This window comes from Otolemur garnettii, unplaced genomic scaffold (genome assembly GCF_000181295.1).
Source record: "Otolemur garnettii isolate 467f Iridium unplaced genomic scaffold, OtoGar3 scaffold00016, whole genome shotgun sequence".
NCBI lineage: Eukaryota > Metazoa > Chordata > Mammalia > Primates > Galagidae > Otolemur > Otolemur garnettii.
The window spans coordinates 8,692,900-8,712,339 of NW_003852411.1; the positions used below are offsets into that span (position 1 = coordinate 8,692,900).

General features: G+C 40.6%; 1 protein-coding gene across 4 annotated transcripts in view; it reads right to left on the reverse strand.

The window, feature by feature from the left end:
* Positions 1 to 4,107: 4,107 nt before the first annotated feature.
* The window catches only part of SWT1 (SWT1, RNA endoribonuclease homolog), a 111,333-nt gene continuing 96,000 nt past the window's right edge, over positions 4,108 to 19,440 (reverse strand). For 3 of the 4 annotated variants that reach the window (XM_023510831.1, XM_023510829.1, XM_003785624.3), the window contains 2 exons: positions 17,211 to 17,275; positions 4,108 to 5,100 (listed from right to left, as the gene is read on the reverse strand). In XM_023510831.1, the coding sequence (XP_023366599.1) occupies positions 4,971 to 5,100; positions 17,211 to 17,275 (195 nt within the window). In that variant the 3' untranslated portion in view covers positions 4,108 to 4,970. The remainder of the gene's footprint in view (positions 5,101 to 17,210; positions 17,276 to 19,440) is intronic. The other variant, XM_023510830.1, reaches the window with a different exon arrangement.

Below are 19,440 nucleotides of genomic sequence, written 5' to 3' on the forward strand. Positions count from 1 at the left end.
TTAAAAAGAGAAGCACCACAGTGGGGACAGGCTGAGGATGTTGGGTTGGTATCTTTCAGAAGCAAGACTCTAAAAGGGGCATATGTCTGAATAGATGACTACATATTTACTCAGAGTAAGCAGAAAGAGTAACAGTTTTAGCCTGGAAAAAAATACACACTCAGAACTCTTGGAGCAATGAAATTTTTGAGATGAACTGAGATGTTCAGCAGAGTAAGAGCAGCCATGAGTTGCCATGTTTGTTAAAAGTTGGAAGGTATCTACCAAATGTAGTTGTCCAATTAACAGGGTCAGCTATCCAAATTATTCCCAAATCCTAACTATCTTACCTTCTGTATTAAAGTGTTTTATTCCCTTGTAAACCAGAAGTGGTACAGGCTTGAAAAGATACCTGATGAAGGATTTGTATCCAGAATTGTCAAATCTCAATAAAACATTTTTGAATGGATAAGATAATTTGAACAAGACCCTTTACCTTTAAAAGTAAGTGGGGCCGAGCACGGTGGCTCACTCCTGTAATCCCACCACTCTGGGAGACGAAGGTGGGCGAATTGCCTGAGCTCGCTAGTTCAAGACCAGCCTGAGAAAAATAGCCAGGGTTGTGGTAGGCGCCTGTAATCCCAGCTACTTGGGAGGCTGAAGCAAGAGAATCACTTAACCCAGTGAACTATGATGCTATGGTACTCTACCAGGGGTGACAAAGTGAGACTGTCTCAAAAAAGAAAAAGGTAAGCGGATGGCAATAAGAACATGGAAAGATGCCATCATAAATCATTAGGAAGATCTAAATCAGTGGTTCTCAGCCTTCCTAATGCCGCAGCCCTTTAATACATACAGTTCCTGTGGGTCACCACCCACAGGTTCAGAACTGCTGATCTAAATGAAAACCAAAATGACATGTACCTATTAAAGCCAAATATACCAAATTCTGGTTAGGATGTAGAGCAAATGGAACTCAAACTGTTGGAGAAACTGCAAAGGTGTACAGGCACTGTGAAACAACAGTTTGGCCATTTCTGATACCCTGTAACAAAGCAATCCCACTCATAGGTATTTACCCAAGCAACATGGAAATTGTTCACATAAACTTGTATGTGATATAGCAGCTTGACTCATATAATCACCAGAAACAACAGAGTAGCCTTCCAACTAGTAAATTAATAAATTGGTACATCCATGCAATGCTATACTATTTGGGAATAAAAAGAATGAACTGCTGAGGAACAATATGGATAAACCTAAGGCAGCATGTTAAATGGGAAACCAGATTCAAGTTTCAGTTTAGCAAGTCAGTTACTTAAGAGATTGAGGCAGGAGAATCTCTGAGACCAGGAGTTAAAAGGTTTGTAGTGCCTGTGAATAGCCACTGGACTCCAGCCTGGACAACACTGTGAGGCCCCATCTCTCAAAGTAAAAAAGTCTCCATTAATATAAAGCATTCTGGAAAAGGTAAAAATACAAGGTTAGCAAACATTTCATTGGCCTCCTGAGGTGGGGATGAGAGTTTACAAGGGGATAGGAGGGAATTTTTAGGGGTGATGTGACTCAACATTGCTAGTGATTACACAATTACATATTTGATAAAGCTCAGAACTCTACACTTAAGGGAAAAAAATTGTCTTAACTGAAAGTGGTCCTTAATCTTTACAAGAGAAGGTTTAAAGGAAGGTTAGAACAGGTCCATATTTTATCCCAAGAGAAATCACATCAGGAAACCACTCCCACTGACCTTGCAAGGGTCTATGTAGTTGAGCCCACAACCATTAGTCTACAACAGAATTGCAAGACAGACTGAGAAAAGATTAGAATGTTACAATTAATTTATAGTGAAGAACCCTGAACCAAGCTGATAGCTGAGACCTGGGTGTCCACACCTCACCTTCCAGATTTAAATGGTAATTCTGCTCAACAATCTGTCTTCATTGTTTACAGCATCCAGAATTGAGGCAAATCACATCCTGTTCATAATCAGAACTAAATCATAATTTAAAAACTCCATATGGGCCAAAGAATGTGTTCAAACTCTTCTGGAGAGCCAAATGTTTTCACCAACAGCCAAAGACATTAAAGAGTAAAAGTCACAAATATAGAGAGATGGCTATTCTATAATGCAGTCATATATAGTAAAACCCACAGGCAAGACAACACTGAGGTACTCTCGTTCCAGAAGAATCTGTTTTTGGGCTCGGCGCCTAAAGTGCCAACCACATACCAGAGCTGGCAGGTTCAAATCCAGCCCAGGTCTGCCAAACAATGACAACTACAACCAAAAAACAAACAAAATAGCCGGGCATTGTGGTGGGTACCTGTAGTCCCAGCTACTTGGGAGGCTGAGGCAAGAGAATCATTTGAGCCCAGGAGCTGGAGGTTGCTGTAAGCTGTGATGCCACAGCACTCTACCCAGGGCAACAGCTTGAGGCTATGTCTCAAAAAAGAAAAAAAAAAAAAAAAGAATCTGTTTTTGTTGGGGTGGGAAGGCACTCCAAAATGATTTAAAAATGATTTATCAGTCTGAATACTGAGTGAATTTCCACTGACAGTGCCCACATAGGTAAGCAAAGGTAGAGTATGTCTTTTCTGTTTTTTTTTTTTTTGTTTTTTTTTTTAGCAGGAGAGCCTTTAGGACAATTCGTCAAAATACTAACTGACCCAACTATGAGTTGGACACTAGAGAGAGTGTAGTTCCTCCCTTCAAGGAGGTCCTGCCTTCACTGGGGGTCTGGCAAAATAGCCAGAAGTATCAAATAGGACTGGCCTGTCTAATCTCTAAATCAGAAAAGGGGCATGGGCAGTATCACATCCCAAGAGTGGAAGTTGCATATGATTATTCAGTAGGGACGAATATTCCTTTTGAGGAATGAGATAAATTCATCCCAACCCATCATGCCAGGGAGCTAGGGAGTCGCCCTAAATTAGGAATGTAAACATGACTTGGGCTTGGAAAGGTCCTCAAGACCCCACTTAAATAAACCTAGATGGACCCTGGAAGGAACTCTAATTCATTTTAAGGAATTCTCCCTTAAAATGATGCTTGAAATACCAAGCAATAGAATTTCAGATCTTTCATATGACAGGCAAAGACCCATAATGTGAGAGTGAAATTAACCCATCTGTGAAGTTCTAATCTGTATAGTCGTAATTGCCCACTACAGGTCCTAACAAAGAAACCCATGGGGCACAAGAGACCTCAATTCTTTAGCCAGCTTTTCCTTGCCCCCTAATGTGGGAAGAGCTAGAGACTCTCCACACCAGTGGATACTCCCTGGTCCTCCCAGGAGGGAAATGGACTACTATGTTTTGGAAATAAGTTGGAGAAGGCTAAGAATGTAAGGAAACTCTCACCCCCTACAGTGGACGATTAGGAAAACAAGTATAAAAGATCAGAAAAGAAGACAAAAAGGGAAAAGGAAAAGAAGCTCTGACATTTCAAGTGCAAGAAATAGAGGCTGCTAATATAAAAACGTTTAAATAATGTTTTAAACCAAAAAGAGTAGAAAGAAAAGAACATCTGCATGTCTCAATAAAAATTTTTACAATTTTATAAGCTTCAAGTAAAATACTGTACACACTAAGATACAATTAAAACGCACATTTAGGAAAGAATAAAATATGTGAACTGCAAGTGATAGAAATAAATTGTACAAAAATTAGAAAATAATAAAAGGAGGCAGAGGTAAGCAAACTGGAGCAGAGCAAAACAAAAACCCAACCACAACTCGAAGTTGAGGTATAAAGAACTGAAAGAAAGCCTTTGTCCGTGGTCATGGTGGTGGTTGTGGTACAGGTTATGAATGCATTGTTGGCTCCTGAGGTTATGAATGCATTGTTGGCTCCTGAGGGAAGGAAAGGAAAGAAGCAAGCCGTAGATGCTCTTGAGGCTTCTCTGTTTACCCGGAGGCTCGCATCTCCGAGGGCACTTTTAAGCCCCACCCACGCAGTCAGTGACATAGTTTCTAGTCTGGCAAACAAAGTGTCACAGGTCCTGTACCAACTACAGTTCCTAGTGAACATCCTAACAAGGTCTCTTTTATTGGTGAAGGTGATATTTATAATCATACCTTATATGCACTTTAGAAACATCATTTGGAAGTAAAATGAAAAGCAAAATCTTAATTAAAAGTTGTTTATTGCTTTAAAAAGAACATAATAGAGTACCAAATTGGATTTACTCTTATGTATTAACAAAAGCATATTACATGCCAGTAAACAAGGATCTCCAACTTACTGGGCAGCTAAGAAATAAGTCAATTCAACTCTTGGTTTTAGCCAGTGGCAGGCGTTATTCATCTGCCACCTAACTCCATAAATCCATGTTGGTCACATTTAAAGAGAAATTAGGCAAAGGGGTCATCCTGCTCTTTCCCATTAAAAATACACCGAAAAGTGCCAAGCCCAGAGAAAAAGAGAAGAGGCTGTATGGGAAGTGGTAGCTAAAGTAAAATTCTTTCCTTATCTCAAAGGAGGTGATGATGGGGAGCATTATTTTCTCCAGTTCTACATAGATGAGTTTGATCATAAAACAGTAAGATTTCATTTATGAAATGTGAGCATAGTCATGTCCTAATTCTTTTTTACAGTTTTTCAATGTCTCTGGTCACAAATCCATGTTTAGGGTTGAAAGAAATGCTGGGTACTATGCCCTGGGTCTTCCTCAGAGGCCACAGTGGCTCCTGCCCTAGGAAGAAAGAAAAAAAAAAATAATAGCTCTCCTTTCCTTAGAGATCCTGGCTCAGTATCAGGAGTGGGGGAGGGAAGTACTGTCAACTCCAGAAGAGGTGAGTCCACAGTTTATTGCACAACGGATGCATCAGCTTTTTAGCTTCATTTAGATTGTCGGTAATCGGCCATCCTCCTTTTTGTACTTATGAAACATTTCTTACAGTTCTCTTAAGTTTGCCTCAAAAAAGAGACCAGGTTGAAAGTTAGTCTGTTCTTCTTGAAGACAATTCCGTTTACGTTACAAATCAGCACTATGTCCTGTAGTTGAGCGTGTCTTCACACCATCCCCTCTTTTTGGCCTCCATATAGACAGAGGCGTTGCACTGCTGCATGGTATAGTCCATCTCAACCAGCTGGCAGCATCCAATGGTTAACTTTTCCCTAAGAGAAAAGAAATGTTCAATCTCCACAAGACAGCTGGACAGATAAAAATTCTTTCTTTTGTTCTGCATTCCTTAACTGACAAATAGAAACTGCATATACTTACTGTATACAACATGTTTTGAACTATGTATAAATTGTGGAATAGCTCAATTGAGCTAATTGGTGAGAACTCTTAAAGTCTACTTAGTGATTTTCCAAATGTAACACATTGCTGTTAACTAAGGTTGCCATGTTGTACAATAGATCTCTTGAACTTATTTTTCGTATTTAAAAGAAATTTTATGTCCTTTGATTAACATCTCTCTGAGTCCCCTCAAGCCTTTAGGCCTTGGTGACTACCATTCTATTCTCTTACAAGCATTCGATTTTTTTTTTGTTTTAGAGTCTCATTTGTTGTCCTGGGTAGAGTGCAGTAGCATCACAGCTCACAACAACCTCAAACTCTTGGGCTTAAGTGATTTTCTTGCCTCAGCCTCCCAAGTAGCTGCAACTACATGTGCCCAGCACAACGCCCAGTGAGATTTTAGAGATGGGGTCTCCTCTTGGTGAGGCTGGTCTGGAACTAGCATTACAGGTGTGAGCCACTACGCCCAGCCCTGCATTCAACTTTTTTAGAGTCCACATATAAGTGAGATCATGTGATACTTGTCTTTCTGTGCCTGGGTTTTTTCACTTAACATGCTATCTTCTAAGTTCATCTGTGTGGTCCCAAATGACAGGATTTCCTTTTTTAAGGGGGAACAGTATTCCATTGTGTATATGTACCACATTTTCTTATCCATTCATCTGCTGATGGACATTTAGGTTATTTCCAAATCTTGGCTATTGTGAATAATGCTGCAATGAACACAAGAGTACAGATCTCTTTGACACACTATTTTCATTTTTTGTATATATTACAAATTCTCGACAAAATGGGATAATGCTGGGATTTGAAATACATTCTTTAATATTTGAGAGAGAAAATACCAATAATTATGGTTCCTAAGCACAGCAAAACAACATAAGAACATTTAGTTACACAGATTCTTACGCAGCCAACATGGAGAAGACCTTGGCTTAATTCCTAAAATTCAGGAATGAGGGTTCCCTGGAAGACTTACACAATCTACTACTTTGCTGTCTAATGCCAGAGGTAAGCCACACTTTGGGAAAAGGCAGCTATTTTTCTGTTATTTGGTTTGGGAATTAAAGAACAGGTGGACTGGCATTCAACATTAACAGGTGGACTGTTATTTGGTTTGGGAATTAAAGAACAGGTAGACACGAAGAGGATGTACCTCCTGAAAGGAACACATACTTGATAAGCGACATTAAGTTGAGAGTTTTGACTCTTAAAAAGGAGGCTGAGACAAGTTACATAGCAGTTAACACACAGATATTAGTCAATAACCGTGAACCAAGGGTGGAGAAGCAGAGTAATGCCTACTGGATTCCATGTCAACATCACCATTTTACCTCAGGTGAAGCCAGCTGGACTTTCAAAAGCTGGAGTCTATTTGTGGGATCTCAAGCTGTGGGACATCAATCCATAATACCTGGTGTCCAGAATTCAAATCTTGATACATATTTTAATGTATCAAGAGATGGTATATGTAAGTTCATGAAGAACACCCAACATCTATTACAGTACTTGGCATGGTAAGTGTTCAAGAAATGAAAGTTGGGGAGTGCCTATGGCTCAGAGAATAGGGTGCCAGCCCTATATCCGAGGGTGGTGGGTTCAAACCCGGCACAGACCAAACTGCAAAAAAAAAAAAAAAAAAATGCCAGGCGTTGTGGCAGGCACCTGTAGTTCTAGCTACTTGGGAGGCTGAGGCAAGAGAATTGCCTGAGCCCAAGAGCTAGAGGTTGCTGTGAGCTGTGACACCGTGGCACCCTATCAAAGGCAACAAAGTGAGACTCTGTCTTTAAAGAAAAAAAAAAAAAAGAAATGGAAGTCATTTTTATTATTATAGTTAAACTTTATTTCCTTGGCTTCTTAGATAATTCTGAGCAATCTCCACCGGAAGATGTAAAGCATAATGGGAGAGGCTGTCAATCAGAACTCAGGTGATGGGATGAGAGCAGTGGCAACACCTAAGTAAATATATAATTAATTAATAATAATCAAATAAACAGGGGCAGCGCCTGTGGCTCAAAGGAGTAGGGCACGGGCCCCATATGCTGGAGGTGGTGGGTTCAAACCCAGCCCCAGCCAAAAACTACAAAAAAAAGGATAAAGTATAATTAAATACACATCATATTTTGAACCTCACTTCCTGAGGATGAGTGGTTTCTCTGAGACTGATTAAAAGTCGACTTTTAGCTTTCTGTGATTCTAGTCTCATTTTCTATATTTAAAGTATAAAATTGTATTGCTTAAAATATGACTTCAAAACACCCTTAAGAGATTCAAAATAACAGAGATATGATTTCTTATAAACTTAAAAAAATAAAGCAGGGCAGCGCCCGTAGCTCAGTGGGTAGGGCACAGGCCACATACACCAAGGCTAGCAGGTTTGAACCTGGCCCAGGTCAGCTAAACAACGACAACTGCAACAACAACAAAAATAGCTGTGTGTTGTGGTGGGTGCCTATAGTCCCAGCTACTTGGGAGGCTGAGGCAGGAGAATCATTTAAGCCCAAGAGTTTGAGGTTGCTATGAGCTGTGATGCCACAACACTCTACCTAGAGCAACAGCTTGAGACTCTGTCTCAAAAAAAATTAAACAAACAAAAAAGACAGGCCTCTACTCCTGTCCTTATTCCATATGTGAAAAATAATCCATCAGTTAACTAGATTTTTGAAACTATTTCTGGGTCTTTTCCTTTGCCACCTACCCACTGCATTGCTAAGGGGTGAGTGCTATCTCCTCTTTTCCATCCTAGTGGCATTTGGTTTCTACTCAAGCGAGGCAGCATTCTAACCAAGGATTCTACAGATTGTGCTTCCTGTAGCAAGGTCCATCCCTGCTGACTGAGGAAAGTATCAGTTATTTTTCATAGTGTTCGCTGGTCTGTACTTTACGTGAGCTCACGATGATAGGAACTTGTGGCTACTATGCAGAGTGACAGAGTATTAGCTGTGGGGGCCCCTTAACCGCTCTGCTTGCTGTTCTGCAGCATTTCCAGTGAGTCACTGCACCTCTCGGTCATGAGATATCGTGAGAGGTAGCTCATTACATTTTTCATTGTCTCCTAATTGCTACAAAGTTTTTACTTTACATTGGGCCTATAAAAACCATCTGACCTGAGTCTGCCTTAAGTCAAAACAAAACAAGAAGTCTTTATCTCTTTTCCTCTGACAGTACAAGTACTTATGTCCCTACTTTTTCAAACTAAACTGCCCTAATTTCTGGTCCTTTCTGAACTCAAAACTGGAGCCTGCTTCTAGTTCCGTAATTCTATGTTGTTTGAGAGATTTCTGCAAAAACAATAGCCAGTGTTTCTGTAATTTCATACGTTTGGTATCAAACTTGCTTTGACTACGTCTTAGGTCAAAATAACTGGAAGTTTGATCATTTCAATTAAAAAATAGTTTCATCTGCTTATGTGATTTGTTTCCACAACCAGTTTTCTCAAAATGACATGGCAGTAATAAATGTAAGTGACCTAATTCCAATATTTGATGAATTTTTTCCAAAATCCTTTCTAAGTATAAAAAAGGAAGCCTATAATAGATATTTGTTTTTATAAATTTTTGAACTTTTGATGCATTTGCAACATGTAACTCAAAGGAAAGCAACATAAAATACAAAGTAATGTTTATATAAAAGTAGTATATAATAGCTAACATTATTTTCCATAGTGAAAAACTGAAAGCTTTCCGTCTCAGATAAAGAGCAAGACATAGATGCTTCTTCCACTCTCTCTTCTCGGGAAGGCAGGGTGGGTGGCTCACCCTGTGATCCCAGCTCTCTGGGAGGCTGAGGTGGGCAGAATGGCTCCGACTCCATATTGCCTCGTGGAGTGTTACCATCTTACTGAGTCTTCCATTCCATTAACACGAGTGCCTTTTCACTTATTTAGATCTTTAATTTCTTGTAGCAGTGTTTTGGGGGTTTTAGTGTATAAGTCTTGACCCCCTTTGATTAAATTTATTCCTTAGCAGTTTATTCTTTGTGATGCGAATTTCAGTGGGATTATTTTTTCCATTTCTTCTTCAAATTGTTCATTGCTATTGTATAGAAATATAACTAATTTTTGTATGCATTGATCTCTTACTTTGCAACCTTGCTGAAATAGTTTATTAGTACTAACAGCTTTTTGTGAATTCTTAGGACCTACAAAGAGAGATTATTTTGCTTCTTTGTTTCTAGTTACAATGCCTTTTATTCCTTTTTCGTGCCTAACTGTTAGGGCTGGAACTTCCAGTACAATGTTTTTTCGTTTCTATTTTTTTTTTTTTTGAGACAGAGCCTCACTCGGTTGCCCTGGGTACAGTGCCATGGCCTCATGTCTCACAGCTACCTCAAACTCTTGGGCTCAAGTGATCCTCTTGTCTCAGCCTCCTGAGGCTGGATTACAGGCACCCACCACAACACCCTGCTACAGTTTTGTCTTTTCTGTTTTTAGTAGAGATGTAGTCTTGCTTTTGCTCAGGCTGATCTTGAACTCCTGAGCTCAAGCAATCCAACTGCCTTGTCCTCCCAGAGAGGATTGCAGATATATTAAAGCTGATTCCAAAATTTTCTCTACTTTTTGCAGATATAGAAGAGCTAATCCCAAAATTCATGGAGAATTGCAAAACCATCATAGCTAAATCTTGAAAAAGAAAAATAATGTTAGAGGACTTATACTTGCCAAGTTCCAACCTTACCACAAAGCAACTGTTATCAAAACCGTGTGGTATCAGCCTAAAGATAGATACAAAAACCAATGGAACAGATTTCAAAGTCTAGAAAACACACTTTGGGAGACCAAGGCAGGAAGGTTGCTTGAGATCAGTTCAAGATTAGCCTAATCAAGAAGGCCAGACCCTGTTTCTACAAAAATAGGGAGATCAGCCAGGTGTGGTGACACAGCCCTGTAGCCCCAGCTACTCAAAAGGCTGAGGCAAGAGGATCACTTGAGCCCAAGGGTTTGAGGCAGCAGTGAGCTGTGATTGCACCACTATACTCCTGTCTGGATGACAGAGTGAGACCCTATCTTAAATAAATAAATAAATAAATACATCCAGAAATAAACTCTCACATACATGGTCAACTGATTCTCATCAAGGATTCCAAAGCCATTTATGGGAAAAGAATAATCTCTTCAACAAAATAGTACTAGAACAACTTGAAATCCACATGCATGGGTATGACGAATGCATGAATTAAGCTGGACCCCTACCTCACGTCATAAACAAAAATAAACTCAAAATGCTCTGATGACATAACTGTAAAAGCTAAAAAGTTATAAAAATCTTAGAAGAAAACAGTGGGATAAATCTTCATAACCTTGGGTTTGGCAATGGATTCTTAGTCTCAAAAGAACAAGCAAGGACTTTATCAAAATTAAAAACTTCTGTACATCAGACAACTCATTGCATGGGAGCAAGTATGTGAAAATTATCTATACAATAAGCATTTACTACGCAGAATAGAGAACATGTTGAGCTGCTAGGTCTTGATGTGGTTAATTAAGGACAAGAAGTAACAAGTAACAAGCTTTCATTCATTCACTATACCAGCGTAAGCAAGAGGCAAAATGGGAGGTGCCAGCTCCCCAGTGAATGGAACCCAATGAGGGTCCATGTCCCTCCCAGTAAACAGCACAGGCAAGAGTGGGATGACACGCAGTGCGGGGCAAGGCGTGCAGGAGCACACACTCTCACCGCTGAGAAGCCCTGAATTGAGGCTGCTGTCTCTTTATGGACCTAGGGGCCTGGAGGAGGGAGAAGAGGAAGAGCTAGGAATGTAAAAGTACTGAGTCAGAACCAAGAAAAGGGGGGCAGGAGGAGGGGGAGGAAGATGAGGAGAGAAGAAGAAAAACTTTTTATCTAAAAAATGTGAGTATCTTAGCTCAGCACCTACAGCTCAGTGACGAGGGTGCCAGACACATATATTAGAGCTGGTGGGTTCAAACCTGGCCTGGACCTGCCAAACAACAATGATAACTACAACCAAAAAATAGCTGGGCATTGTGGCGGGTGCCTTAGTCCCAGCTACTTGGGAGACAAGAAAATCACTTACGCCCAAGAGTTTGAGGTTGCTGTGAGCTGTGGGCAACATAGTAAGACTATGTCTCAAAAAAAAAAAAAAAAAAAGTGAGTATCTTTAAATTGTCAGGCCCAGAGAGGCATTAGAATGAAATGGGTCACATCACTCTCCGTGGAGCTAAATCATTATCTCTTGAAGACACTTGCTTTGTGGGCTATAAACTAACTGATCCCAAGAAGCCATAAAACGCCATACACAGTCCACATAGCTCCCACTGTCTTTGTTAACAGTGTATATCCAATCACCAGTCAACGTTATTATCTCTGTGAACCTGTATCAGCTCCTTGTTCTGAAAGCCTTTACAAACTTGCTTGTAACAAAGGCTGAGGGAATACTCCCCAAGGCAACTTGGACCGGTTTCCTGGACGGTTTTCCTCCTTTTGGGTCAAGTAAACTCTTTAAACTATATTTTGTGCCTCAGCCTCTTAATTTTAGATTGACACTGGTTTGGTGTGAGAAAGGCAGGTTTTCCAAACAGAGCTTGCCAAATTAAGTGTTGCAACTGCTTTCAGTCAGCACAAAGGATTTTGGCCGATACCCAGACTCCCCATAAAGAATTCTAACCGCTCAACATCCGAAATGGAAAACAGCAAAAATTAAAAGAATGGAAAATAACAAAAACAGTTGAAGATGTAGAGAAAATGGAACCCTCATATACTGCTAGCAGAAATGTAAAAGAGTGAAGCTGCTGAGGAAGAGTAAGGCAGTTCCTCAAAACATTAAACAGAATCATCATCTCACTCAGGAACTCTACTCCTAGGCATATACTCCCCAAATGGAAAAGAACTGTAAGAATGCAAACAAATATCTGTACACAGATAGCAGTACTATTTACAGCAGCCAAAAAGAAATAAGCCAAATGTCCAAAAGCAAATGAATGAATAAACAAAATGTGGTGTCACACATGTACACACACACAATGGAATGTTATTCAGACACTAAAGGAATGAAGTACTACTGTGTTTCCCCGAAAATAAGCCCAGCAGGATTTCTATGCATTTGTTAAATATAAACCCTACCCTGATAATAAGACCTAGTGATGGGCACAGCTATGCAGCATAAGGAAGACTGGAATACCTTTTATCTGCCACAGCTCCTTTCTCTGAGCCGTTCGCACTTGCCTAGGTGCGAATGTGATAACCGGGGTAGCAGGCATCCTATTGCGCACATGCGAACGGCTAGGGGAAAGGAGTTCACAGATCACTGGCACCAGCCCCACCAACAAGGTCAGCTCCCCCCATCAGATTCCAGAAGAAGATGACTTAACTATATTTCAACAAATGTAGATTGTTGTATTATACTTAATAAAAATAAGACATTCCCTGCAAATAAGCCCTAGTGTGTCTTCTTGAGAAAAAAATAAATATAAGACAGTGTCTTATTTTGGGGGAAACATGGTAGTAAATCCCACAGTGTGGATGAACCTCAGAAATCATTATGCTAAATAGAAGAAGCCAGACATCACATATGATTTCATTTACATGGAACATCTAGAAGAGGTAAATCCATAAAGACATAAACTAGACCAGAGGCTCCTAGGTCTGGGGTGGAACGGGAAGAGTGCAGAGGTGATGAAAGGATCCTGGATGACTGCACAACAAAGTGAATGCACTAAATGCCACTGCCCTGTACACCTTAAAATAGTTCACTATTAATTTTACTTTGTTTTTGTGTTTTATTTTCTTTTTGGAGACAGAGTCTCACTCTGTTGCCCTGCATAGAGTGTGGTGGCATCATAGCTCACAGCAAACTCAATCTCTTGGGCTCAAGTGAGCCTCTTGCCATAGCCTTCTGAGTAGCTGGGACTACAGGTGCTCACCACAAGGCCTGGCTAGTTTTTAGAGACGGGGTCTCACTTTTACTCAGGCTGGTCCCTAACTTCTGAGCTCAAGCAATCCACCTGCCTTGGCCTACCACAGTGCCAGGATTACAGATGTGAGGCACCACACCAGCCCAGGAAAAACAATTTAGTTTGGTACCTGTTGCACAGAGTCAGGCACTTTAAGGGTAATGTCACAAACTAGTTTACATTTCATGTAGAAAAAATGACTCTTAAAGACTTACCTAGCAAATACACCAGAATACTTTTTCAAGCAAATTCTGTTTCTAGCAAATTTCTCATATAAATAGAAGATACCACCCAAGAGATTTATTTGAAAATCCGTATGATGATCTTGTTAATTTATTGTCCTAGATTTTCTGAGCAAACTCTTCCTCTACTCAGGGAGAGCAGTGTTTATACACTCTACTGGCAAGAGCCAAGTTTGATTAATTTGCTAAAATGGCTCATGGGACTCAGGAAAACACTTTACTTATGTCTACCTATCTATCAATCCATCCATCTATCTACTTATTTATTTTGAGACAGTCTCATTTTCACACCCCCAGCAGAGTGCCATGGTATCATAGCTCACAGCCTCAAACTCTTGGGCTTAAGTGATTCTCTTGCCTCAGTCTTCCAAGTAGCTGGGACTACAGGCGCCCACCACAACACCCAACTTTTTAAAAAATTTTTGGTAGAGACGGAGTCTCATTCTTGCTCAGGCGGGTTTCGCACTCCTGAGCTCAAGTAATCAACCTGCCTTGTCCTCCTGGAGTGCTAGGATTACAGGCGTGAGCCACTGCAGCCGGCCTGTTTACCCATTAATAATTAATAAAGAATATTACAAAAGATACAGGTGAGGAGATGTATAGAGCAAGACACACTGGAATGGGGTCAAAGCTTCTTGTGCCCTCTCCAGATGTGCCACTCTCCAGGCACCTCCCAGGACCCAGCAACCCAGAAATTCTCCGAACTCACAGTTCAGGGATTTTCATGGAGGCTTCATCATGTATGTATGACTAATTATTATTATTTTCTGTATAGAAAACTTAATTTTTATTGCAAACAAACAAAAAGGGAGAGAAAGTGTGAAAATGGTTAGAAGCACAACATATACTGTTAAGAATTTAAAAGCATCTTACATTCTGCCCCAATGGCAGCATAATTAATAGCAACAAACGGCCATCTTGCTGCCTGCTGCAGCCGGAAGGTATTTTCACAGGTCTGAGGAGCAAATTTTGTGAAATATGTAGTATGAAGGAAGAAAGCGTGGCGGGTCTTTGCTGCAGACTTTGGACTCCCAGTGTTTCGGACTGGCATCTCCAGTACTGTGTGACTAATTTTTAACTCAATCTCCTACCCCTCTCTTCCCTTCCTAGAGGATAGGAGAGAGCTGGAAGTACCAAGCTTCTAATCACGGCTTGCTTGGTACTTCTGGTGAGCAGCCCCCACCCAAGAGCCCACCGAGAGTTACCTCATTAGACCAGAGATGTTCCTATCTCCTTGGAAATCCCAATGGATTTAGGAGGTCTGTCTCAGAAACTCAGGTCAAAGACCAAATACCAGGAGAAAAGATTTTCCCAACAACCCTATCTATAAGGGTCCTAAGAATACTGTCTCAGGGCTCGGCGCCTATAGCTCAACCGGCTAAGGCGCCAGCCACGTACACCTAAGGTGGCGGGTTCAAATCCCCAGCCCAGACCCGCCAAACAACAATGATGGCTGCAACCAAAAAATAGTCGGGCGTTGTGGCGGGCACCTGTGGTCCCAGCTACTTGGGAGGCTGAGGCAGGAGACTCGCTTGAGCCCAGGAGTTGGAGGTTGCTGTGAGCTGTAATGCCACGGCACTCTGCCCAGGGGGACAGCTTGAGGCTCTGTCTCAAAAAAAAAAAAAAAAAAAAAAAAAGAATACTGTCTCAGGAACCAGGGACAGACACATATATACACACACACATACTATTTCACATCTCCCCACTGCAATAAATATGATGTGGCACATTGACACTTTCCTCTTAAATAAAAAACAAAGATTAGAAGATTCAGATAATTAAAGTTCACTGTTTTAACATTTCCATAGGGAGCTTAGCTACTGCTTATGCGCTCGTTACATTACGCTTCTGTCTTCCTCTCTGACTCCCGAGAAACTGTACCATCTTTCATCTACAGCAATTGGCTGTGTCTAACCGGAACCAGCGAAACCACTCCTCTCTCCTTCAGCAGCATATTTGAAAATTGTGAGGTAAGGAACACACCAAAGACCCATATGGAAGACAGTGTTCACGCTATATTGGCAAATAATTTCACAAGAAACAATGAAGTAACAAATTTAAATGTTATTAACAGAAAGCTTGCAGAGTAGTAATCATTTTCAAGGCACTCGATACTAAATACTATATTTGATTTCTCCTCAAAATCACTTTTTTTGGGGGGGGTGGACAGAGTCTTGGTTTTGGCTTCATAGCTCACAGCAACCTCAAACTCTTGGGCTCAAGCAATCCTCTTGCCTCAGCCTCCCAAGTAGCTGGGTCTATAGGCGCAGCCACAATGCCCAGCTAATTTTAGAGACGGGGCCTTGCTCTGGCTCAGGCTGGCCTTGAACTTATAAGCTCATGGCAATCCACCTGCCTCAGCCTCCCAGAATGATAGGATTACAGGTGAGAGCCACCAGGCCTCAAAATCACTCTTTTGGGTATGAGAGATTGCTTATTAATTAAACAAAAAGAATAGGTACAACTACTTTAAATATGAATATTTAACTTCACCCCTAAATCTTCCTCCTCTCTCCCTGAAAAAAAACTTTCAAAGGCAAATTGAAGTCAAAATAATTCTAGACATCTGGCTAAGACCACCTTTCAAGAGACTTTTGCCTCCAAGTTATATACAGTGAGCATTTCACATTTTCAAAACTATGACTAAGGTCGGAAAATGTTATTATTTTTCATACAAATCTCACATAAACTTTTTTTTTTTTTTAAGAGTTAGAGTCTTACTTTATTGCCCTCGGTAGAGTGTCATGGAATCATAGCTCACAGCAACCTGCAACTCCTGGGCTTAGTTCTCTTGCCTCAGCTTCCTGAGTAGCTGGGACTACAGGCGCCCGCCACAACCCCAAGCTATTTTTGTATTACAGTTTGGCCAGGGCCAGGTTGGAACCCACCACCCTGAGTATCTGGGGCCAGCGCCCTACCCACTGAGCCACAGGCACTGCCCTCATGTAAACCTTTAAACATGGATTATCTGTAGAGACCTATATGTAAGAGTACAATTGCTTCACTGATAGTCTGAAAATTAGGTTAAGAAACATATTCTCCCCCAACTGTAACAGACAAAAGAGGGGGGATTCACCTAGAAATGGGTAAAGCTCTATTTTTCTTTACCTCAAATATAATATTTGTTTGTTTGACCACAAACAGCTTTGAGAGCTTCCAAATTGTGCCAAACAATAAGTCATTGGGCCGTAATGCACAGGGATGCGATTATAATTGGTGGATCTTCTTTGTTTTATTTCAGCATGATCAGTCCTCTCCTGAAGCCTCACCACTTCCAGCCTGAGCATATATGAGCTGTATCCCTGCCCTGCTTCTCACCCATCCTCCAAGTGAGGAGGATGTTTATAAACCCTGTGTTTATAAAAGTGTGCCATATGCCTGTGCAGTGTAAAGGTCTGAGGACAAAACTTTCTTCTGTAGAAAATTCCAATTTTGACAATAATAATTTTTATTTGGGAAAAAAGTTTCGCAATAATATATTATTTATTTTAACATGTAGTTATAGTCAATGAATTAATAAACATTTTTCAATTTTCAGTTCTAAGTTCTAATCCACTAAATATAGATAGAAGTGACCCATATAACCAAAAGGTCTTTGGAATCTTCAATAAATTTTTATAATTTTTTTAATTTTAAAAAAGTTCAAGAACCAATTTAAACCAATACACATATGGCCTTCCTGTATGCATGAAATATTTCTTATTAATAAAGGTTAAAAAAATCATAGTGCAGTGAAAAGACGTAAGAGCACTTTATCACCACCTTCAAGTGGTGCTTTCTCTACATGGTAAAAGCTATTGTAACAGTGTATCTATATGTTGATGTGACTTACCGATACTCAATTTGAGAAACACAATCATAAAGTTCCTGGGCAGTAAATGTGACGTTTTTATTTACCTGAAAAGAACCAAAAAATGTAGTTATTAAAAATACATGTCAAGTCAAATGAGTGACAAGAGTACAATCAGAGTACCCCATATTCTCAGAGAGTGGAATTTCAAGTCTCTAATTATTACACTACATAGTACAAATAAGTCGTTCAGGCAGGCAGGCGAGGTGGCTCAGAATCCTCGTGCTCAGAGGCAGAGGTGGGTGGACTGCCTGAGCTCACAGGTTGGGGAGCAGCCTGAGCCAGAATGAGACCCCATCTCTAAAAATAACCGGGCGTTGTGGCAGGCACCAGTAGTTCCAATTACTTGGGAGGCTGAGGCAAGAGACTTGCTTGAGCCCAGGAATCTGAGGTTGTTGTGAGCTATCACACGAAGGCACTTTACCAAGGGCAACAAAGTGAGACTGTCTTCAAAAGAAAAAAAAAATAGTTCAGGCCAGGAGCTATGGCTCGTGGCTGTAATCCTGGCACTCTGGGGGCCAAGGCAACAGTTCTACTATTGTTCCACATGCCCAAACCTTCCACATATCCATACTTAAGCCACCAAACGTCAATGCAATGGAGATGTTTGCTCAGAGATGAAGCTATTAACACAAATGCTGCCAACTGTTAAGAAAAGTCAGCGACGAACTGACTTTGAATCTGATATAATTTAAGTATTTACATTATCTTTAGTTTTATGCAACCATTCACATACATTTAGACATTTATCCAAGAATACAGCTGGCCTATAAAGGTGCTATAGCTCCAGCTTATAGGAGATAACTTAGAAAGCTGGCAGTTAATTTACTAATAAAGAAACCTTGAAGCAGAATTCAGGATGGTTTAGTCTGAAATATTTTATCATATCCATTAATTTTGACTATTAAGAAAATTTTACTTCCTTTAGGACATTTAAATTACACTGTTAAATACCACCTCCAGGTTTTAATCCACAATTTTAATTTCCAGGGAATAAACAGATAAAGATGCCTTAACCACTAAACACGAGAGTTGTGACCATGAAGTGGACTGTGGAAGCGATGCATTACTTGTTTAGCTGCACTGCTTACATTACAATGAGAGCCAAATATTAGTAATCGCTCAATTATTTTTTAGTAAGAACAAAAGGCAAAAGTTAAATATAAAAATTGGCAAACTTGATTTTTGTTGTTGTTTTCTTTTTTTTTTTTAAAGCAGAGTTTCACTATGTTGCCCTGGGTAGAGTGCTGTGGAGTCACAGCTCATAGCAACCTCAAACTCTTGAGCTCAAGCAATTCTCTTGCCTCAGCCTCCCAAGTAGCTGGGATTACAGACGCCGCCACAACACCTGGCTATTTATTTTTTTTGGTTGTAGTTGTCACTGTTGTTTGGCAGGCCCGGGCTGGATTCAAACCTGCCAGCTCTGGTGTATGGGCTGGTGCACTAGCTGCTGAGCTACAAACACCAAGGCAAAATAGGCAAACTTCTTAAAAGATTAAGATGATCCTGGGCAGTGCCTGTGGCTCAGTGAGTAGGGCGCCGGCCCCATATACTGAGGGTGGCGGGTTCAAACCTAGCCCCAGCCAAACTGCAACAAAAAAATAGCCGGGCATTGTGGCAAGTGCCTGTAGTCTAGGGTGACCAGACGTCCCGCTTTTGAACAATTTGTCCTGTGTCCCTCGACATTTTTAAAAAGTCTTGATTTTGGAAAGAATGCAGGAACGGGTGGGAGAACAGGAAGGGAATATACGGTTTTCGGCTGCCATGTGGCTATTTCGCCAGAATATGAGTTTTATATTATTTTTGTTAATTTTATAATGTTAAACTATAATAATAACAAATAATTGTTGAGAAGTGATTATTGAGAACTGCTTATCAAAGTTTGCATTGTTGTCAGGCCCTGCCCTGCCCCATCCCGTCCCCTGCCCCGCCCTCCCCAACCCCCTGCCATGTTGTCCCACTTTACAAATGTTAAAATCTGGTCACCCTACTGTAGTAGCAACTACTCAGGAGGCTGAGGTAAGAGAATCACCTAAGCCCAGGAGTTGGGAGGTTGTAGTGAGCTGTGTGATGCTGCCAAGGCATCTACCGAGGGCGAGAAAGTAAGACTCTGTCTTAAAAAAAAAAAAAAGATTGAGATGATCCTATCACTGTTTATAAGGTTAACATCTACAATGTAACAATTGGTGTAGGGAAAGAAATACTTTTTTTT